This window comes from Rhipicephalus sanguineus, chromosome 8, assembly GCF_013339695.2.
Source record: "Rhipicephalus sanguineus isolate Rsan-2018 chromosome 8, BIME_Rsan_1.4, whole genome shotgun sequence".
In the NCBI taxonomy this organism is placed as follows: Eukaryota; Metazoa; Arthropoda; class Arachnida; order Ixodida; family Ixodidae; genus Rhipicephalus; species Rhipicephalus sanguineus.
This window is the reverse complement of record NC_051183.1, coordinates 49,508,753-49,532,355: the sequence shown is the minus strand read 5'-3', so window position 1 is coordinate 49,532,355 and position 23,603 is coordinate 49,508,753. Positions and strand designations below refer to the sequence as shown.

Sequence of the window (23,603 nt, the reverse complement as noted above, 5' to 3'; positions counted from 1 at the left end):
AAGGATCTCATGGGTAGCGATTTGCGCTGTGGTGGGTGTCATCCCTAGCTATATATGCTGACAAAACCTGAAGAGAAACCAGTACAAACACTGGTTCGAGATAGCGTATGCTAGCATTGCTTCTTCATTACAGTTTCTGTGCGCTCATGCATTACCACGTTTTTTTTCTAGCCATATACAGGTTCATTGTAAAAAGATTTCTCTTGTATCAGTAAATTACCTTTACGCTTTACAAAAAGGCACCGCTCTTGCCAGAGACGAAAAGGTGCTCAGTAAGTGAGAAGACACTCAAAATGATAATGCTGGGTGGGGATGCCTGCCTAGTTCCCATGCCAACTCTCCATGATGCACATATTGACGGCATCTTCTGAGGTCTACGCAATTCTTTGTCGGCAACAATTCATTACAGTATGTTCTTAGGAAGCCAGAAACTTAACGTTGCATGTTTCAGGCAATTTTACTGAGCCATTGGGTCGAAAATAAGGAAAAAGACCTGTGATGTAATGGCTAGATTAAGGAGCTGGGATTTTGGCACAGAAATTCGATAACAAAACACTGACCTTTGTTGTCTCTTCTCATAATTAACTTATAATGGTGAAATTATCGACAACAGAGTTGACAACAGTGTTCTAGAATAATTTACACCACATCTAATTTAGTACTCCACTTAAGTTTCCCTTGAGCCTTATATTGTACTCGTTAAGCCCAACACATATATTGCAATAATACAGATGAACACAGTCATACGTTTAGAAAAAGTGACACACAAATGGAGTTCCACTGCCACTATAGTATATCGATACAGATTTCAGAATACGTATGTTCTTGCACTTATGTATGGTTCAGGATTAGCCCTACAGTCAATGATAGATAACTTATAAATAGTCTAAAATGGCGTAAGAACAAGGAAAGGCACAGAATAAGACATAAGAGTGGATGTACGTCTTTTCTGCATTAAGAATTTTGTGTATGTACTGTTTTAGACGATTATGAGTAACTAACTAGCCCAGATATTCGCCTTCGTGATATTCAGATTGACTTGATTATGAGGCCTCTTTCGCTGCACTGCAAGGGGCCCATAGGCTTTTCTTTAAATTAGAACCATCAAGCTGATGAACATTTGCACACATGAAGTTTAAACTTTCAAGTAAACCATGTAGTTATTATTCACACGTTGCCATTTTCTCTTCGTACATGAGCTAGGCCACATGACAACGGCTGAAATAAGCCAAGATAATGTTCTCTTCTCAACAGTTGAAGAGCTCGCAGTTTGCCTGCAGGAGGTGATGAGCACAGAAATGAGCAAAAACAAAAGCAAGACTCACTTGGAGAGCACACGCTCGACGTGCGTGAGGTAGAAGAGGTACCTGAAGACCATCTGGTAGCAGCCCAGGCTCTGAAGAGGAGAGCATGTTGCAGAGACAAGTGATGGACGGTGTGCAGTGCTAGGTTCGGAATCAGTTTTATTAGTTTAGAATTAAATGTGTCCAAGATGTATTATGCAGGAGGACCCCTTGTAGTCGATGGTTCTACCAAGACCTCAAGTCACATGTGTGACAGTGACACAACAGATCTCTACGATAGCCACACATGCGACAGCAACATTATACTTCCGTGAATTTTTTTCACTTTAGGACAAGTGTACATGTGTTCCATCGCTGCACACGTGACGTTCAAACATGATAGTCATGCCGATATGTCATTTTATCGAGTCTCAACTGTATTTGCTTTCCAGCCACATTTCTTCAATTATGCAGTAGTTCCGAACATGCACTCGCAATCCATACTTAGCCCTTTGCCACACGGGGTCCTCATTTGGAGATGCAACTTACTTTTGCCATTTCTGTGCACTACTGGCAAGGAAGAGACAGCAAGCACTGACCTAACGGTAAATTAAGCATTCCTGTTGCCTAAAGTTTTTTCATATCACTTCTGCACAGAATATTTTGCACCATACGATTGCTTTGATGAAGGCAGTAACTGTGTTTAACGAGACGTAGGAAAAGGAGTGTTCAGACACGGATTGCCAAATTTTATTTTTTTACATTTTCAGGAATAATCACTGCCAGCAGATAACTATCGTATGCAATTTGAGTGGTTCGTTGAATTTGGTTTATGAAGAAATATGGCATGACTGACTGTCCGATGATTAGATCATTAGTTACGTTAGGGTTGCCATTAATTACTGTGGTGTACACTATAATTTATTCTAGCCCATCCAATTGCTTTAAATTTGGTCTCCAAGATCTTGGCCTCAAATTATGCAAATTTCATGCATTCAATAGACAGTTGATCATAACACGTGTCGCAAAAGGTTCTCTTAGAGAGTAGATCAGCAAGCTGTCACTCAATCAAGGTCTCAAAGAACAGAACCTGCACACCTGGCAGTTTAGTTGAATCTAATGAAAAGCCCAAGTTCTTACCGAGCTAGTGAGGACAAGGTTGAGGGGCCACTCGACGTCATAGTTCAGCGTGAACGCCTCGTGCCCGACCACCACACGTGTCTGGGTGTTCTTGTCTGCATCGCGGCAGGAAAAAAAAAACGGCCAAGGTGGCACTGTTGCTAACACCATAACCACTACAAGCAATGTGTGTATAGAATGATTGCACGTGTAACAACATAACTGCGAAAAAGTTAGCGCACTATTGAATGCTAAAACAAGACTTGTGACAAAAATTTTCAATGAGCCTGGTTTATAAGGTCAATCACTGTGTGCAAAATATGTTAAAAAAAGAACCTTTCAGTACCAGTAGGTGAATTATAAAAGGTGCTACTACAACGGAAGAACGGAGGCTAAGAAAGAACACAGGACGGAGCTTCTATTAGCAACAGAAAATTTTTATTTGGGAACAATTTTTCTTATATATGCATGGAATGAATGTACACGTAATCACAAAGCAGCACTAGCTCACAGATCACAAGTATCACAAGCCTCTGTTGCTAGTAAGCGCTGCGTCCAGTGTTCTTTCTTAGTTTCCATTCTAGTTGTGCTTTTGTAATCATGAACTTATACCAATATGCCCAAATGGCAGTTATCCTAAACTAAAAAAACTGGCAATCATGCCAAACTCAATAAGATTTGGCCATGCATGAAAAAAGCAGATATCGGCTCGAATGGGTTACATGGCCTTTAGAAAAAAGCAGTTTGCGAGTGACCGAATGCTTGGATTCATTACGTTTTTTGTTCTATGCTACTCCTGATCTCTCCTGTATTCCTTTGATCTCCCAACGTTATGTAAGCTGTTGAGCTCTACCCTTACACCTCAGTGCTGAAGGGCTGTAACAAACAGAGCCAGCACTGACCGCCTGCACAACTTTCAACAAGGCCCACTTACCAGGTTCATCGCCCATCAGCTTCTCTATTTGGGAGGCGAGACTGCTTTCTAGGATTTGGTGCCTGCATGACAAGTGCGAGGGTGTGTTGCAGGGAACATTTGTGTGCTATTAGAACTCTGCAGCACTACTGACGTACATGTACACTTGTCCCAAAGTGCTGAAATTAGCAAAAGAGTAGTGTCTCTGTCACGTGTGACAGTCACAGAGGCATGTCACGTGTGACTGTCACATGGATACATGTCACATGAGTAACTGTCCAATGGGTGGCTTACATGTGACGGATTGTCATGGGTGTAACTTCTATGCATGGGACTATAAGTATGCGTTCATCTGGAGCTCTGCCCTCTTCACATGGATTATATCTGTGACCGTCGCACATGGATCACGTCTGTGGCAGTCACAAATGCAATCCCAGTGCAGAGTACAGCACTCCACATAAACGCATGCATGTGACAGCACTGGACATAAATGTCACACACCCATGAAACCCCAAATGTAAGCCACACACAGTTGACAACACGTGTGGCATTCATTCCCGTGATGGTCAATGTGACAGACCGGCATCACGTGTGGCAGAAACACTACTGTTTCGCAAATTTCAGTACTATTTTCGGAGAAGCGTATATATATGTCACAGACACACACGTGACAAATGTGACCGTCCTGCCGATTTTAAAGCTTGATACACGAGCATCCATATAAGATAACCAGATGAGACAGTCGTGCACGAGAAATGTGTGCCGATTTTGCACTTTTGTTGACTATTTATTGTAAAAGTAACACATGAAGCAGTTACACATGTGACCTTTGCATTTATTTCAGCACTTTAGGACAGATGTGACAGTTGAGCATATGTGGTCAAAGCGTGTGTAGCCACAACAAACTGAAACTCAGTGCAAGTCAAAGCATGCTCTCGTGCACTTGTGCTTTTAATCCATTTGTCAGAATATGTGGCTTGACAAATGTTCACAAGTGCTGCTGGGCTAGTTTGTATAGTTAAACCTGCCAATTTACTTCGTTAGATCGCAACTTTGTTAAATTAAACTTGACTTTTTTAAGCAAGGCAAAAAATCGCTGAAGGATTCATTTTTCACATGGAGAGTGCTGCTGGAATGTTGAAATACATTTATGGTGCACTTGAACCTCATTATAACAAAGTTGCATTTGACGAACATATCTTCGCTATATCCGAAAAATTCGTTATAAGCTTATATTTGGACCACTGCACCTATTACCCAACGTATTCTTTATTTACTGCGTTATGACAGATAATTCGTTATAAGCATATATTTGGACCACTGTACCTATTACCAAAGGTGTTCTTTATTTAGTTCGTTATAACCGATAATTCGTTATATCTGTGTTCGTTATATCGAGGTTTAAGTACTCACTTGACGCACTCCTTGTAACGGTCGTTGCCTACCGAGCTGGTGGAGAGCGCCAGCTGCAGAAGCAGCTCCAGGCGAGTGGGCACGATGTCGTCGATGTTCTGGCCAAGCTCTTCCTCCGCCATGTCCATGAACTGGACTACAAAGTCACCCTGGTCCATCAGGAAGAAGTGCTTCACCGACCTGCAGGAGATGGTGGGGAGGAATGGGGATGAAGGTAAGAACCGTTGAAAAGCAAAAGATGCTGGCTTCAGAAGAACTCAAATGGGAGTAGTCGGCAAGTTCTCAGTAGCATTAATCAATCAATTAATCAACCAATCATTTACCACTTCAAAGTAACATCGGAGAGAAGTTGCAGAGGTGCAGAGGATCATGAAAAAAATGGATACAGATGGCTGGCTAAGAGCTAACTGCTCTATAAAAACTAAAAAGCAATCAGTGTTCAAAGCGAATTCGGGACTTCATTTGTTCAATTATATTGCAACCCCCCCCCTCAATGTTCGAGCGGATTATGGATACAATTTTGCGTAGCCTAAAATGGGAAGTTTGCATGTGCTATCTCGATGACGTCATTTTTGGTTGAACATTTAACGAACACAGTCAGCGCGTCGTGTCCATGTTCCATCTTGCAATAAGAATGCTGGACTTGTATTCAAAGACGTGCCATTTTGGTGAGTGGCAAGCACTTGTTATAGGCCACCTTGTGGACCTAAAATATTTACTTGATATATAAAATTTGTCGTATGACTGCATCTCACAGCATAATGCTCTTTTCTGTTTTCCCTCATTATGCAATAGTACCTTCAATTGGTGCTTCAAGCGGTAAAATAAATGGTTATAACTACAGGGTTTACAAGGCTTCGCTGGCGATGAGGTAAGACTTGGTGTTAGTACCAAGGTCATTTTAACTACCTGAGACTCTTTTAGCATGCAATTAAAGCATGGCAAACAAGTTTTTTAATGAGCAACTAGTATGAATGCCATGAAGGAACGAAACAAAAGAAAGCAATAGCAGCTAGTGAACTAATTAGAACAATTCAAATACAGTGCTGGAACAAGCTCAGGCAAACAAGTTGAGATCATGAAAAAGATGACAGGGATGACGGAGGCAATGCTGGGGCCCTCATTATTTTAAACCAACTGGACCACACTTGCAGGGCTGTTTCTAAACCCTTGAACGCAGCAGCAAAAGTATCAAAGTCGGGTTGAAGGAAGCGAGGACTCAGCCACTCACCTGAGGCGTCCCATGAGGTCCACCTTGTCCATTAGCAGGTTGAGGAGCGTGCGGCTCGCCTTGTGGTACACGTTATCAATCTTCTCGGTGTAGTCACGCTCGTCTAGCGAGTAGCGGAGCTGATCATCGCCTGCGCATGACGCTGGTCTTTGGCCTGCGCGGGTTATAATTGAATCAAACCCTTCATGCAGGCAGTCTCCACACGCCAGATGCGAGCTGTCACATTATGTAAAAAAGACAGAGGCCACATAATCCATTACATACTTGAACAAGTAGCTCAAAAGACTAGGATACAAGAGGGAACAGGAAGACCAGATGTGTGCTCAACTAGACTTCTTGTTCCATCTTGTGTCCTCGTCTTCTGCGCTATTAGTTCAAGTACGAATTTCTACAAACTAGCCCCAATTTCAGCTATTATAATGCATTTGACCACACCTGTTCGCACTGTTCATCGCAGCAGCATTGTGAAAGCAAAGGTTTGCGACCATCAAGCAAGATGTGTTATTGTTAGCTCAGGTGAGCATGGCACCATTGTTAAAATTGAATTAGTAAGTGAATCTCTACTGCAAATTACGAGGCCAACAGAACGGAGAAGCTAACTTGGCATAGTCATCCAATGTAATATTCAAAGCTATCAATTTGCCTTTCATACGAAACTGACTTTTCTTTGAACCTTCGGTGGTGTGGTTCTCAGCTTACTTTGAAATTTTTTCCCTTTTCCAGAGGACGAAAACCAAACACCTTCAACACAAGACTGCAACAAGCATTGTTCAACACTGCAAACAATAGATGTATTAAAACTTGTTTTCAAGTACTACTACTTTCCTTTTACAGAAGAGAATCGCTGAACGCTTTAAATATATCAACTCAGTGAACACAAGAATAAGATAAAAACTCTGTACAAAATGATGTCCCAAAATATCGGAATACTACAGCATGCAAAACCTTCTTGCATTTCTCAAAAAGGTCAACCTTGGAAGTTGGGTAATTAGCTAGCTGGAGAGCCATTACCATAAGTACTTAAACTCTGGGGTTTTACGCGGCAAAGCTATGTTACGATTATGAGTCATGCCGATGTGAAGGTTGGTGGGGGGATGAGCTCCAGATTAACTTCAAACACCTGAGGTTCCTTAACGTGCAGTTAAATCAAAGTATAAAGATGTTTGTGCCTTTTGTCCCCTATAAAAACACAGCCACGAAAACAGCACAACATCTCAGCTCCAGAGCTACTGTGGTGGGCCCATGAACGTAAGCGTGCAGCTCGAAGGCTGCAGGAAAGAAAAGTACAGCAGGGCATGTAAGCGAGACAAGATACGTTCACTGTTTTTCTCGCCAACCAGAACTTACCACATTGTAGGATGACGTTCTGGTATTTGCCCGTCGTGAGGATCCGATCCTGCAGCGGCCTCAGGAAGCCGGGTGTCATCTCGGGCCGCAGAGCATACCGGCTGTTCCAGTAGCTGTCGCAACGTACCGGTCAAGAAAACTGAACAGTAGGCATGGGCAAATATTCAAGAGCTCGAATACTTGAACGAACATTACAGTGTTTGAATTCGTTTTGACACAAATTTAAATTATTCTAAATTTCAAAGTATTCGAAATAAACGAATAAATTTATACTTGACCACATGTAAAGATGGTTTCACAGCAGTGTGGGGCTGCCATGCTGTGAAACCACCTATACAAAAAAAATTCGCACTGCCGCAATGCCGCATGCCAAAGTCAAGTGTACATTTTGCCTTCTACTTGATTGTTCTTTATGTTTAAGAGCTTGTTATACAGGCTTTTATGGGCTGCCCTAAGTATAGTAAATTTTAAAACATAACATAACCACTTAAAACTTGGCACCACTTAGATCAAGGAACAGTGACAAGAGAGAATGAAGGCAATGGTGCAAGGATACTTGTCGGTATTGTCGATGGACATGTCTTCCTTCTTCACCTGGACCTTGTCTCCCACCAGAAACTGAGTGCAGGAGAGATAAAGGAGATAAATTCAGCATGACATTCTCTTTGCTCAGCAACACAGACTAAAACGAGTTAACGTAGCAATATCGACAAGTGAGCTAGTTTGTGCAGTTCCATTTTAGATTGAAGCAGTGCGAACAACAAACATGGAGTTAGATGGCCACGACAAGAGCTTAATCGCAACTGGAAGGTTTATTGGGAGAATAGATAAAAGGAAGGCAAACTCAAGCCAACTGCGCAGTTGCCACAACATAGTAACAGTATTGCGAATTTCAAAAACAAAAAACAGGAAGAAAATGGTTGACTAACAAATTTCACATCGTGCAAGAGTGCAAAAACGCAGTACATAAGAATAACACGTCAGAAAATACCTAGAAAGATGCAAGAACCAAGACTTTAACCACCCTGCCTCCAAGAAACTGATTTTGCTTCGCGATAATGAAACTGAAGGACATTTGACCCAGCTATCACCAGCATTCTTAATGAAGTACTTGCTGTTTCCATCTAACTTTGTTGTTTGCGTTGTTTCAATCTAGAATGAAAACTAGTTCAATCGGGAGTAAAAATAGTTTTAGCTAAACAGAAAAAAGAAAAACACAAAAGCAAGTAAGCAGAAAAAAATACCAACCTCCTTGAATGGGTCGTTGATGCGCCCCCTGTACACCCAGCTCTCCAGCATGTTGAAATATGGTACAGATGCCTGAGAGTAAAGAAGAAAAAAAAAACAGCAAGTTGCACTGTACCATGATAGCAAACCAAGACACAGTATCCAAAACTCCACACACATACAATTAGAGGATTGGATAACCTCACAAAAAAAAAAAAAAAAAACTGACATTTTATTAGTGTCCTTTGAGAAGTTTGCAACAATTATGCTCATTTGACACATTCAAACTGTCGAATCCGTGCATTCCTCACCTTTCGTGTCTGCCTAACTCAATTTACTCAAGGCACATCTTGCAAGTAAGGTGTTCTATTATACTGATAAGGTATTGTCGCATGGTCGTGATGGTTAAGAAGGAAACAGTGGCGCTGTTAAAGACGAAACTATTTATTCAGCGAATTTGTGCCCAGGAAATGAAAAGTGAAAGTACACACAATACAGGCTGTACACTGATAGCGGCAATCACAGTCATCAGTCGTCGAATAATCTGGTCAGTGGTAAAGCGCGTTGGCAATTTATACATGAGGCATCAAAGATTCGAACCTTAATTTTGGTGGCCGTGTTACTATCGGCAAATTGACTATCGATAGCATCGACAGTCTTTTTTGAACTATCGAAAATGTAAAGAAGCCATCGGTAGTACTACTATCGACAAACTATCGATAGTGTTATCGATAGTGCAATCAATAGTGCCGTCGGTAGTATGACTGCCAACATTACTATCAATAGTGCTGTGAATAATTATGCTGCTGCTGGCCGGTGATATTGCCAAAAAGCATTTGCAATAGCCTACTATCAGCAATGCCCAGTTCACACAATTTAAGAGCAATTTTTTGGCAAAATAAAAATTGCAGCAATGAAAATGCAGAAATATGTCCATCAATAAATTCATATTCGGAAGTAACCACTTAAACCTTGCAATTAACCCTTTACTGCCGGTTGTCGCGAATTCGCGACATACCGAAAGACGCCGACCAAGTAACACACGAAACGCATTGCTGCCTTCAATGGTGGCTGTCACGTATTTGCGACGAACGTAGCTTTCAGCACGAGACATCTAGCGCCATCGCATGTAAGGTATTACAAGCTGGAGCCCAGTGTTGTGTATCATTTTCCGGAGAGCGCGAAGCACGTGCAACAGCTCTCACTTCTTCGTTGTTTTCTGCGCGAGGGACGTCAGTTCCATCTCGTATAAAATTTTTTCGGTGTGCACTCATACAAAAGGTTGCACAAGACATGTCACGTTGTTTTGAAGTACGTTATTTCCAGCGCGATCCTCTCTTCTGTGGTATGTCGCGAATTCGCAACATCCGGCATTTGAGTCAGTCAGTGACGACTGCCGGTAGGACAAGTTCATGATAGACTTCCGCTCATTTTGTGGGAAAAAAAGGCTTCCCACGCGCTTGCCACCTGAAGATAAAAGTGACCACAGCTGTCTCAGTGACAGCGAAGACGACGATGTCGATCCCGATCCTCATGCACAAGCTCGAGTGTCTTCATCGAGCAGTGAGGATGAAGACGAAGATGTGGTAGGCGAACTAAGCTAGTTCCTCTCTAAAACATGCAGTGCGATGGAAAAGAAGGACTGTCAAGAACAGCGGGAAATGTCAAACTGGAAAACCGCTATTCCTCAATGTGAGACTGTCCGAGCTCCTACTGAATATTTCAAGAAATTTTTTATGACACCTTCATGGATCACATCGTTCAGCAGAGCAATCTGTTTGCGACGCAGAAAAATCCGAACAAAGGTCTGGCTCTGTCTCGTGGCGAGCTAGATCTATTTCTCGGTGCCGTCACCTTCATGTCATTCTGTCGACTGCCAAGAAGTCGGCTATACTGGGTGGCGGAGTCTAGGGTCCACACGGTGGCCGAAATGATGCCACGTGATTGGTAAGGGGCAATAAAGTCAAACTTGCATTTAACAACAATGACGATGCCAAGTTACATCGCCCTAAACAGAGCCGCTTCAATGATGCGGCGATGCCATACTTGCGTTGCATTGAACATATTGAGTTACTATTGGCTTAAGTGCCGGTTGTCACGAATTCGCGACATACCTAAAAGTATGCATTAAAGTTGCATTTTGGATAATACAACTGCTGATTTAAGTTAAGGTTGGTATTTAAAGCTGAAAAATGAAAAACTAACTTTTTTCTTCGGCGCTTTCATATTTCAGGCATTAAAAAGTTAACAAACCTAGTTCACGATATTTTTATTTTGCAATCACAAAATGCAATATAAATGTGAAGCCACACAGTACCGTCAAATGTAACAATCTCACTTCCTGTACACCTGAATATTTCAGCTTAAATGTCATATGTCAGCCAAGAATCCTAGTGAAAGTGCACAAGCATGTGAACTTTCTTGCCCTTCAGCCACCACACACTTGGGGAACCAAGTTTATACAGCAATGAGTTTGCGCAGTTCATTTTATACTATCGGCAGTACTATCAAATTTATCATCGATAGCGCTATCAGTAGTTTTTTTTTTTACCATCGAGAGTTCAACAGTGACTGAACTATCGATAGTATGGATAGTACCATTGATAGTTCTGCATCACTACCATGTTATTTCCAGAATAAACTCTCCTGTTCACGTTGCATGCTCAAGCTTATCAGAACAATCTAAAATAATCGGGAATGTTAAAAAATTCCGGCGCGGCACACGCAAGGCAGTGATTAGTGTAACGGGTCGGTTACATGAAAATAGAAAAAGAAGTGCGTGTGGCAACATGAAGATGGATTCACTCACCGCTTTTGCAAGAAAGAGGCAGATGTCCTTGGCCCTGGTGTCACTGCGTGTAAATGAGAAAGACATCACTGAAAGTCAGCTTGCGAGACCGAGTCAGCCACTATTTTGAGGATTAAAAGGTCACTTTTAAGCCGGCTGTTGTATTTTGCTAGTTGGGCACTAGCTAGCAAATAAGCCATTCTATTGATCAGATTCAGCCTTTCGAACTGCACACTCTCCAGCGCCCTTAACACGATATGACCAATGTTCGTATCAATACTCTCATATACATGCCAGACGCATGAGGTTCTCTGATACATACATGTGCGAGGGTTTATTATTGTTTTTTTTTTTTTGTGACACACTCGAAGTTCTGTTCACTGCAACTCAGCCAAATTAACTTTCATTGGCATTAAAAGCTGGTTACCGTAGATGTCGGAGTTTTACATGCCAAAACGAAGATACAATTACGGTACGACGGGTATGCGACTCCGAATAATTGTGACCCCGAAGGGCTCTTTAAGGTGTGCATAAATTTGAGTACACATGTGTTATAGCATTTTGCCTCTAGAAACACAGCTGCCACTCGTGTGTCTGACCCTCCGACCTGAAGTTCATCAGCATAAAAGCCGTAGGGACAAAACTACTACAGTGGGTACATTGAGAAAGTAATCGAATTTTTTCTCACTGTGGCAACCAGATGTCACAAAAGAATTAACCTCAAGGCATTTAGAATCGTCTAGCAGGATTGGCCTCTCACAGAATTGTAAGGCATTGAATAATTCAGTGATGCTACTGAGGACTTCTGATTTGGAGCACTTTTTGGAGCAGCAAAATATCCGTTTTGGAGCACTTTGGAGCAGCAAAAATTTTCATCTTGGAGCACTTTGGAGCAGATAATTTTGCATCTGGGAGCACTCTGGAGCAGCGAATTTTACATCGTGGAGTGCACTACAGAAGCATATTGCAACAACATTCAAGCACCGGAATATGACTATGAGGCTCTTATGAAGGCCAGAAATATTCCGATTCATTGCAAATCTCATGGAAAAAATCATCTCAGGAGAACTCCATATTTCACTCACAAAAAAAAGGGCTCATGCAGTTGAGTGTTCTGGACGAATCTCTTCGGCGATTATTTTCGACACTAGCAAATAAACAGAATACCAGATCAATCAAATTGCACTTTATGAAATAACAATCTTAATACATCTATGTGGTTATCAGCAGACATTGTAGACAAACACCGTGATGTACAGCAGTGCCTCAATGACAAAGAGCCAAACTAACCCTAATGCATTCCCCTAAGAAAACTCCGAAGCGAAAGCCAGGTTCTTTTTCTTCTCGATCGACGGGTTAATCCTCCCCCTCCTTGTCTGCAAGCTTTCTGCGCCTCTCCTGGTTTTGCGCTAGCTCCATGATCGGCGCACCGATTATGGAGGCAGTGTAAAGCGACGATGTGCATATGATGGCGTCGTCACAAGTTTTGACGATCTATGACGTGATGATGACGCTATCACATGATTATTTTTCGCATCAATCGACTGACGCCGCCGACGGTCAATTTTCGTGTTTGTTAAAGCATCTGAGGCTTTCGCATTAATATTGCGTATTGAACGTTAACAACCTGGCCTTACAACCAAACTTGACAGAGTGAAATGGCTCAGCTTTTTTTAAATATTTATAGTGATAACAATTATATGAACACTCTCCGCGGATTTTTACCGTCGCCATTGCCGTAATTTTCTGTATAAAGACGCCAGGGGAGCGGAAAAGGGGGGGGGGGGACAGCATCTTTCGAAGGGCACAGTCGCCTGCGCGCGCGCTATCTCAAGGCATCAGGAGACGACTCGTAAACTTGCTGTGCTCTCAACGCTTACTTCGTGTTTAGAGAACTCAGAGCAAGAAAACGCTTCGCTTCATGGAGCGACCATATTTCCTTGAACCAGTGTTTTGTTGAGTTACGCGAGATCGGATCCAAAAGTTAGCTGCTAATCTTACTTCGTTTCACAATACAATTTGTTTGTATCGCATTCATTGCTTCGCTCTTAAGCGAAACAGAGTTTTTTTTAACCGTTAGCTATTGACCCCCGAAAGCGAGGGGCGGACGTGCAACATGGGGTAGCCGCTTCACTGTGGACCGGCAGCGACGGGCCCGCTACTGACAGCTGCGCATTTGCGGCTGCTCCGACCAGGAGATACGCTTTTATTAATGAGATGACATTTTTAAAAAGCAAGCAAAAAATTCGAATTGGAACCCTAGCACGTGAGCTCAAAAGGGCAGGGCCTTTTAGGGGGTATTTACCGCAGAGTGATTACAAACTCGGACGTGCTGGTATAAGCAATTACAAAAAAGCTCTTACGAATGAAAATCCATGGATAAAGTATATCTGAGGAAAAGTGCATGTGAACGCGTTTCCACCGTTCGCGTGCTCTTCCATAGATGTGAAGCAAGGAAAATTCGATATTGTCCCATATATCTACTGCTAGCGATCCCAGATTTCATTCCGCGATGTCCGGAAACAGAAGCGACAGACATTTTAGCAGCACACATGTACAGTAAAAGCTCGTTAATTCGACACCCGTTAATTCGGAAATTCGGATAATTCGGACGGCTCTATTGGTCCCGGCCGAAGTGCATGTTAATCTATGGGGCCAAACCTTCGTTAATTCGTCAGAATTGGACACCGCACCGCTTAATTCGGACAAATGTTGACGGCTGCCGCTACACAAAAGTGTGGTAAGGCAGCGCTGGCACCACTGGAGCGAAACCGAAACCTCAGTGCCATCGCTATCGTCATCAACTAGTGGGGGCGATCGCAGCGTCACCGAACGTCGGCGTCTTCTTTCTTCGCTCGCCTCCGACGCCATTTTCCCTTGTGTTGCGTCGGCACCGTCTCTTCTTGCGGAGTTCTCTTTCTTTCCCCGTTGTGGCAGTGTTTACATGTGAGGCCCGAGCATGCGGCAGTAGCTGACGATGGCTGCCCTACCTTCGATGCTGTCCTTCCCTCAGATATGACCCTTCAGGACTACATCGCGATTGATGATTGTGTCGCCACGACTGGTCTCCTGCCCGATCAAGAAATTATTAATGATGTCGCGAACTCATCGCACCTCACGGGAAGTCTCGGAGGCTCTTTTGATATTAGAGGACGTTTGCCTGAGCACTTCTGACAGTTTGCGTGCTGTTGGCCATTTGGAAGAGTTAAGAAAAATTGTAATGTCAGCCGGAATCTGCGCGAAAACGCAGACGACCATTACAAAATACTTCAGCAAATAAAGGTATGCTTCTCCAACTTGATTTTAATGTTGCTTTTCCCGTTCATTCGTTAATTCGGCATTCGGTTAATTCGGACATTTTTTCCGGTCCCGTGAAATCCGAATTAACGAGCTTTTACTGTAGTTATTACGGAACATTGCTTTCCTTACGCGCCGTGCGACGCTTGAAACAAGCTCTCAGCAGCGTTTCTAGAACAGACGATGTCCGCCGATGAATCGCCGTCATACTTTCTCACTACCAATAGGCCTAAACGTCACGAGCCTCTGCGGAGAGCGCGTTTTGCCGTCGAGCCGACTTGCAGAACAGAAGCTGTGTCGGCACCGTGCATGGCATCGTGGCTTACTCGGGACGCACGCGCGAGCGCTATTTATTCAGCGGAATAATTCTTGGTCCATGGTTGCGACTTTCGCAGCCCCACGGTAAAGCTGCACATGTGCTGACGCGCTGGCCGTGCGACTGCCGGTGATAGACGCCCACAAATCCGAGACTTTGGCGCAGTTTGGCGCAATTTTCGTCGATATTATCAGGATGGCGCAGTAAATACAATTTGGCGCACTTTGGCGCAGTTGGCGCAGGAGTGGAATCACTGATAATTGCACTGAATGGCATATTATTTTCAGAAAATATTTTAACATTGCAACAGTATGTCAAAAAAAAAATTTGCAACTGCTGAATGTGTTATGTGGGAAGCATACAATCAGTAATACACAGTTCCCTCTTAAAATGTCTACTTCAAGATATTGCTTCCTCTAGAACGGCTTTGGGTTGAGGAAAATTCGAAAAACAAAGAAAACACGTGGCTCACCCAGTTAGTGATGTGGCTCGCTTGTGCAAGGCGCCCAGTGTCTTGCCTCCATAACACTTCCCCTGAAAAGGTGTGAAATGTAATATGTCGAGGGTAAGCGCATGGTACCTGTCCCTCCCTAATAAATAAACACAACAAGCTATCAGTCCCACAACAAGCCATCAAAACAAGCCAATTTGGCAAAGCAAGTTAGGCAAGTCTGGCAACTCAGGGGCCCCAAATTTGCAAACTCTGCAAAGATAATTCAGATAGCAAGAATACGTTTAGCTCCTGAAAATGTCATCCAAATGCGTGTGACTAAAAAAATTGGGGGACGCTTAAGCTTCGCCTTTAAGAGTTGAACGCGATAGCGATATCCTGCCCCTAGTGCGCACTTTGAGCACTACGAGTGTTTAACAGAATGCGCGCACTAAGGTGTGTGCCTCACGTAATGGGTAGCATGCTTTAAACCAGGTGCAATTATGCGCGAGAACCTTTTTCGAAGCTGCGATGCACCCACTACGTGGTCTTAAGGGAATACGCGCAGTAATGTGTGTGCCTTTTGTAATGGGTGGCTGTCTTTAAACCATCAAGTCGTTATGATATTGACATGGTGTGACACCCGATGGTAATGTAAGCTTGTACCACGCAATATTACTGCGATATTACATCTCGTACTGTGACACCTGTATACAGGACGCGTATTTTTGGGAAGCACGAAAGTTACTTTCAGTGCAGCTCCAAGCAGAGGCGTGGCTGTGTGGTAGAACGCCTGCTTGCCACGCAGACGGCCTGGGTTCGATTCTCATTCGGACCCAGCATTTTTATTATTTATTTTATTTGCAGCTTTTTCGATTTTTCTGTCACGGACATGATGATGATTTTTCGCTCACAACCAACGGCCCCGACGCCGACAGCGCAATTTCTGCGATACGAGCTCTTTAACGCTATCGCGTTAAAATCTGGCAGATCCCACACACTGTGGGAATCAACGTGATGCGAAGCAGCCAGCAGAGAGCTGCATATATCACCTTGTTCCTCTGAGGAAAATAAAGTCATTCATGTCAGGACATCTAGTTCACTGTATATCTCATGTTTGTCATGCCTGCACGCATGTACAATCTTTTATATAATGAAACGTATATTCTGGTATATACAATGCATGACCTCATTTATGTTCGTCATGCACTCGTGTCATGCCATACCAATTTTGGTGTATATTCAGTTAACAAAACGGCCGGAAGCGCACCAAGACAGTCATGTAAATCATGCCGTACATGACATGCATGTCATAATTTGTGTGTTAGTACCTGTCATTTATGTTCGTCATACTCGCGTCACGCAATACCAGTTTTAGTGCATATCAAGCTAAAGAAACGGCCACGAGCGCACTATGAGCATGGCATGTAAATCATGCTGTACATGAAATGCATGTCATGATTGTCATGTCACCACCTGCCATTAGTGTTCAACGTACAGTCGTGTCACGCAACACCAATATATTGGTGTATGTCAAGCTAGCGAAACGGCCACGAGCAGACCATGAGCGTGGCATGTAAATCAAGCCCTACAAGGCATGCATGTCATGATTTTCATGTTACCAACTGTCATTTATGTTCGTCATTCAGTCACGTCACGAAATAATAATTTTGGTGTATATCAAGCTAGCGAACCAGCCGCGAGAGCACCATGAGCATGGCATGTAAATCATGCCCTACACAACATGCATGTCATGATTTTCATATTACCACCCAGGTTTACGTTCATACAGTCACGTCATGCAATACAAAATTTGGCACATGTCAAGATAGCGAAACGGCCGAAAGCACACTATGAGTGGGGCATGTATGTCATGGCATACATGACATGCATGTCACGATTTTCATGTTACCACCTGCCATTTATGTTCACCATACAGAAATGTCTCGATGTACCAATTTTGGTATATATCCCTTTATTAAATGGCCACGAGCGCCTTGAGACAATGTCATGTAAATCATGCTGTACATGACATGCGTGTCACTTGCACAACAGGAACTGTCAATTATGTTTGTCATAGACTCTTGTCATGCCATACCAATCTTGGTACATATAAAGTTAACGAAACGACCGCAACAGCACCAACACCAACACCGTGGCATGTAAATCATGCCATTCATGACATGCAGGTCATGATTTTCATGGTATGACCTGTCATTTATGTTCGTCATACAGTCATGTTATGCCATACCATTTTTGGTATACATCCCATTAACAAAACGGCCAGGAGAGCACAAAGTCGTAGGCAGCAAGATAGATTCCCAGAAATTCGCTAAGTTCGCTAAGAAATGCACTAAAAAAGTCGCAGAAGTTCGCGAAGAAATGTTTCGCATTTTAAAAGTAGGAGCCCTACCCCTATCAAGAAAATGGGGGCAAGTGCAGCTTGGTGTGTGTGTGTCTGGTCTACTGTTTTTCTTTCTATGCTATTGCGCAATGCTCCCTCGTAACTTTTCCCTTCCTCCATGCCGGGAATTGGACCTTCACCCCCGTGCAACACTTCAGTTGCTACAGGCAGCAACGACGGTCATGCGTGAAACAATGAAATGCAACCATGAAAGGCAAGAATGCAATGTGGCAATGTGAAATGACGAGTGACCTCGTTAAAAGATCAGATTTCCATGTAACAAACAGCCGATCGCCAACAAGCCTGCGATCGAGAAAGCATCAGTTATTGGAAAACAGCGCATACAAATAAGGATGTGATCAATGCACCTTCGAAGGCCTATTCCTGTACACTTTTGCTGGTGCCAAATTTTTCGCAAATTATGATGGCGCCGCCACTGAAATCTGCCACATTTAAAACCCGCATTTAAAAAGACGCAAAGGCATGAAACACCCACCTCCCAGATGGCCTGTGCGCACGTGGCCAGTACTGCCATGTATGCCAAGGAAGGTTGGACGTAGAACCAGCACTTGGGCAGGGTCAACGACCCCTGGTTGACTAGCTTGTGCTCCAGCTGTGTGACCAGGATGGTGTAGTCCTCCAGCAGGTCGCGCATGGATGCTGCCAGAGCCTGGTTCACCATCCCTTGGCCACGTTCTTGCTTCTCTGATGGGGGAAGATACGTTGCATTTTTTTAGAGTTTAACCACAGTACGGCAGTTCAAAGACTGATTAAAATCCTATGTTTCCACAATCCAAAAACACAGTCCAATACAAAGAATATGGTTTGCCACATTTACTCAATTGTAAGGCACTTTATTGCAACAGCAATTATATGGACAGTCTGGACGCATCTTTGCCATTGACGCCACTACCATGCTCTGTTTAAGGTCCAGGTGATAACATCGCCCTGTGCTTCCTGTTATATGTGCAAGCGAAAATGTATGAGTGCTGCTGAAGAATGCCATTCGAGCAGAGATAAAACGAGCCAGCCGTCTCGGTTGCATGAAAGGCGCATCGAGATAGGAGTTGGAAGGGGGGTTGCGCATGTCCGGCAGGAAATGCGTATAGTATTGACCAACTGGGTGTGGCTCAAACTATGAAACCTCGTTACAGTGATTATGGATATAACGAATTATTGGTTATAACAAAGTAAATGAAGTCTCGCCATCAATTGAGTTATGAATACAGTAAAAGCTCGTTAATTCGACACCCGTTAATTCGGAAATTCGGACGGCTCTATTGGTCCCGGCCAAAGTGCATGTTAATCTATGGGACCAAACCTTCGTTAATTCGTCAGAATTGGGCTCCGCACCGCTTAATTCGGACAAATTCTGACGGCTGCCGCTACACAAATGTGTGGTAAAGCAGCGCTGGCACCACTGGGGCGAAACCGAAACTTGAGTGACATCGCCATCGTCATCAACTAGTGGGGGCGATCGCAGCGTCACCGAACGTCGGCGTCTTCTTTCTTCGCTCCACTATAGCTCCACTGCACCTCCGACGCCATTTTCCCTTGTGTTGTGTCGGCTGTAGTCGGCACCGTCTCTTCTTGCGGGGTTCTTTCCCGTTGTGACCGTGTTTACATGTGAGGCGCGAGCATGCGGCAGTAGCCGACGGTGGCATCGACGAGGTGTCAGCCGAGTCCACCGACGGTGACTGCCCGACCTTCGATGCTGTCCTTCCCACAGATATGACCCTTCAGGACTACATCGCGATTGATGATTGTGTCGCCACGACTGGTCTCCTGCCCGATCAAGAAATTATTAATGATGTCGCGACCTCATCGCACCTCACGGGAAGTCTCGGAGGCGCTTTTGATATTAGAGGGCGTTTGCCTGAGCACTTCCGACAGTTTGCGTGCTGTTGGCCATTTGGAAAAGTTAAGAAAAATTGTAAGCCGGAATCTGCGTGAAAACGCAGACGAACATTACAAAATACTTCAGCAAATAAAGGTATGCTTCTCCAACTTGATTTTAATGTTGTTTTTCCTGTTCATTCGTTAATTCGGCATTCGGTTAATTCAGACATTTTTTCCGGTTCCGTGAAATCCGAATTAACGAGCTTTTACTGTATACATTTATAACAAATTTTCAGATAGAACAAAGTTAATCTTGTTCGGATGCAACTTCGCTATGAAGAAGTCTGATTGCTTCTGTTTGGCAAGCTATACCAACCTACTGAAGTGAGCCCTCTGTTTATTTTGACATCATAGTAAGCTGGTGTAGAACTTTTAAAATGTACGCCACCACTTCTCCTTTTCATTTTTGTGTCTCTTCTGGATTGGCAAGCTTGATAAGAAGGGTGGTCGTTTAAGTATTGCTGAAGTGGTAAACTACTCGTGCGGCAAAGCCTGTCAACATTGCCTGAATGTCCCCAATGTCACTATTCTTCGGAAGCAATGCTACAGATTACAAGAGATCTACAGCACTTCTTCACAAACTGTATTTACAGATGAGCACAGACTTCACGCCTAATGCACTTTTCCGCATGCGGAGCAACGCGAGACTCGAGCGATTCTCACCTTCAATGAATCGGACCACTGTTGAGTGGTAGCTACAGAGAGGCAGAATCTTCTTCACCATTTCTTTCAAGGAAGGGTCTGCAACGAAAACAATAAAAAAAAGAGAAGATGAGATGAATTTGAGTCCTCTGGTAGGAACACTATGAATGTGAAGACTGTTTCACACGCTGCGAATGCAACGAAAAAAAATTATTCAGTTCGCTCTATTCGCAACCACCGCTAATGGCGCTTTTTGTTTCACATGGGCTACGATTTTTGCTCTGCGACTGGCACGGCGCTGAAGGCTGCTTGCTGCCATTCTTTGTGGCCGACCCTGCATAATTTTTCAAATGTAATTAACAATTTGCACGTTATCATAGTGTTAAGTTTTGATAAACAGTAGCGAACAGAAAACATTTTTTGTCATTTAAAAATACTTTTCAATCTAAATTCATTTCGAAGTGTGCAACAGCGGCCATAACCAAAACAAACTTGTCGGCCCAATTTTGATGGCTCGGCACAATTTCAATAGATCCTGGCTAAAAAATTGCTCTGTCGCTACGAATAGAGTGAACAATTTCGAACACGTTTGTCGCTCGCTGTTGCGGTGAGAGAGATAGGCCATTTTTTAGCTGTGAGCGAATTCGCCGCTAAGAAATCACAGTGTTTTGTGTCCGTCATGTGAAACGACCTCGACGATATGACAAATGGCCACAGAGAATGACAATGGAGATCCCTGCACAGGGCTACTATACTCATTGCAGGTGGAATCATACAGGGTGTTTTTTAGACAATGCAGATCTTTCTCTTTTTTTTATATAAAGGTGCTGTGACAGTAGAACACTTGTCTTCACAGACAACGACTGTGTCGAGGTGGAAATACTTTGTTGCTGCTAAAGCTATCTTAAAATGACTACAGTCAACGTCCAATTTTTCAGACTCCCTAGAGACTGCGAAATTGTCCGGAAAAAATGGATTCATGCTTTTTTCATTCCGCTCAAGCAGTCAAATCACCGCAGCCACGTCGAAAACAGCTTAGTGGATCCCAGTACACGTAACTGGCATTTGGGTGCGCACCCAGGCTCTCGTGAATGCATTTGGTACCTGCCATGAACCCCGCTTAACTACGTGTCAATTGCAAATTAGCATCTCGTGACGAGTACTGCAATACCGACAAAGCGCGGAAAAAATTGCGGCTCTCTCGCATGGAGCGTTTGGAAACGACGCAGAACACAAAGGTTGTGGCGGAAGAGTGGGCGACTTGTCCTGCTTTCCCCAATGCACTAATGTACGAAAATCTCTGCCGACAAGCAGCATTTGCTGCCGCGTGAGCCGATCGTTACTAGTTGTGTTCAGCGCATTGCCAACTCAGCTGACGCACGAGTCACTGCCGGGGCACTTGCTGTACCGTATGCACACGTTTGCCGTGAGTGTTCGCTAGGCTTACTCAGTTCCTGACCGCAAAACGGGCATGGCAATGATGAGCTGCTTTCATTTGTGAAGGCAACAACGCGTGTGTGCAGCGCACTTAGCAGTCTCACACAAAGAGGCAGCATTAATGGTGGCACGGCGCGTTTAGTACGCTCACAACTGCGCTAAGTCACAGGGGCATAGCCAAGAGGTGGGGGGTTCAACCCCCCCCCCCCCGGAAAATTTTAATTTTGCTTGCGTATATATACACGCACGCATACAAACACACGCACGAATATATGTAAAGTATGGTTGAACACCCCGAAAAAATTTCTGGTTACGCCCCTCATTTCAGACCTGCAGTTAGGGCAAAATGTCCGAAAAATCGGACACTGAAGAGTTGTCGCTTCAAAACTATCAGACGTTTTCACACAATGACGTTTATGGAGCTTGTCACGGTGCCGCGAAAGCGTCCAAATTTTCAAACATGTCCGAAAAATCGGCAGTTGACTGTAATTAACAAAAACTTCTCTCAATTAACTTTTTAATTACCAACTTTACTCCATTTGTTTATATGGAAAAGTAGCGCATCACAATATGTGGCATTACGATTTTTAAGTCTTCAGACCAAATATTGGTGCAAGGGTAACCTAAATTTCAGTGGCCAGCATTCATGAAGCGGATGACGATAACAGAGCAAAAATCTTCCCACTGCAATTGTTAAGCATTCACAAGAGTGACAGTGCTTGAATTCGTACAATGTTTACGCTTCTGGCTTCAAATGGTCGTGTGACACGATTTATTACAGCTTTCTACTAAAATTTCAAGTGCTCGCAGTTTTCTAAACACAGCCACTTTGCCTCTGTGCACATTTGGTCTCTGTGCAGGTTGTGGCATTTACGATGTAACTTTTCAACTTGATCGTTCCCCACAAAATAATCTACCTGAAGACAAAAGGAAAAAGTTTAGGCAAATCCACGCACTGCCATATCATTTCCATGATGGCTGCAAAATCATGCTTGCAGCTCCCGTCGAGAATAGCCTCAGAGTTCCCTTTAGATAATGAAGCATATCCAAAAAGCTATACCTGTTTTGAAATTGCTCTTTTGTAATCGTTTTTGCCCAAAGTTCCCCTAAAAAAACTTTGTTATACATTTACTATGAACATGCTCTAAAAATTCGATATTTTATGTAAAATATGTCAAAGTTGGCACGTGTGCAGTACACACAATTGTAAAGAAGCAGTGCCTGGAATGAAGCAGCTTTACTTCTCATGATATAAAGTAAACAGCACAAATGGGTATTAAAGAAACTAGGAATTCTGACAACAACCAGCATTGGCTCGATTGGAATGCTTAAATGCCCATGCGAAAGAGATACACATGTTGAGCCAAGAAGCCATGCTGGTTACATTAAATTATGCAGAACTACCTAGCCCAAACTGATGTTACCAAGTTACAATTTAAGATACGTGAGCCTCCTACGTTAACTAGAACTACTTAATTAACCAGTTCTATGGGTACCACCTCATTAGCAATGCAAAGCAACTTGCCTGCCGATTCGTCGATCGTGAATGTGCGCTCAGCATGAGCGCTCTGCAGCGGTTGCGACCGGATGTAAATAGCGTCGACGCCCTTGAAGAGAGCGTGATGGTAAGAAAAGATGTAAGAACTTGCATCATATTTCACACACAAGAATAATAGAGTCCCACAGCACATGGCAGCAGGGAAACCACTTATACATGAATGCATTTGGTAAGGTTAACAAATTAAGCATATTACATATACAGTAACAGCTCGTTAATTCCGAAAATCGGATGTGTTCCCTGGTCCCAGCCAGAATATGCATTGTTTAATGGTATCGTACTTTCGTTAGTTCGGCTTA

The 23,603-nt window shown here is 43.4% G+C and overlaps 1 protein-coding gene across 1 annotated transcript in view; it reads right to left on the bottom strand.

Annotated features, from left to right (window-relative positions):
- The window catches only part of LOC119401858 (gamma-tubulin complex component 2), a gene marked incomplete in the record, with an annotated part of 48,142 nt that overhangs the window by 14,234 nt on the left and 10,305 nt on the right, over positions 1-23,603 (bottom strand). Inside the window, 13 exon segments of the mRNA XM_049418229.1 lie at positions 1,326-1,396; positions 2,424-2,518; positions 3,337-3,398; positions 4,729-4,908; positions 5,960-6,113; positions 7,307-7,419; positions 7,863-7,924; positions 8,555-8,626; positions 11,343-11,385; positions 15,407-15,468; positions 18,265-18,473; positions 20,331-20,408; positions 23,272-23,347. Of these exon segments, the coding sequence (XP_049274186.1) occupies positions 1,326-1,396; positions 2,424-2,518; positions 3,337-3,398; positions 4,729-4,908; positions 5,960-6,113; positions 7,307-7,419; positions 7,863-7,924; positions 8,555-8,626; positions 11,343-11,385; positions 15,407-15,468; positions 18,265-18,473; positions 20,331-20,408; positions 23,272-23,347 (1,277 nt within the window).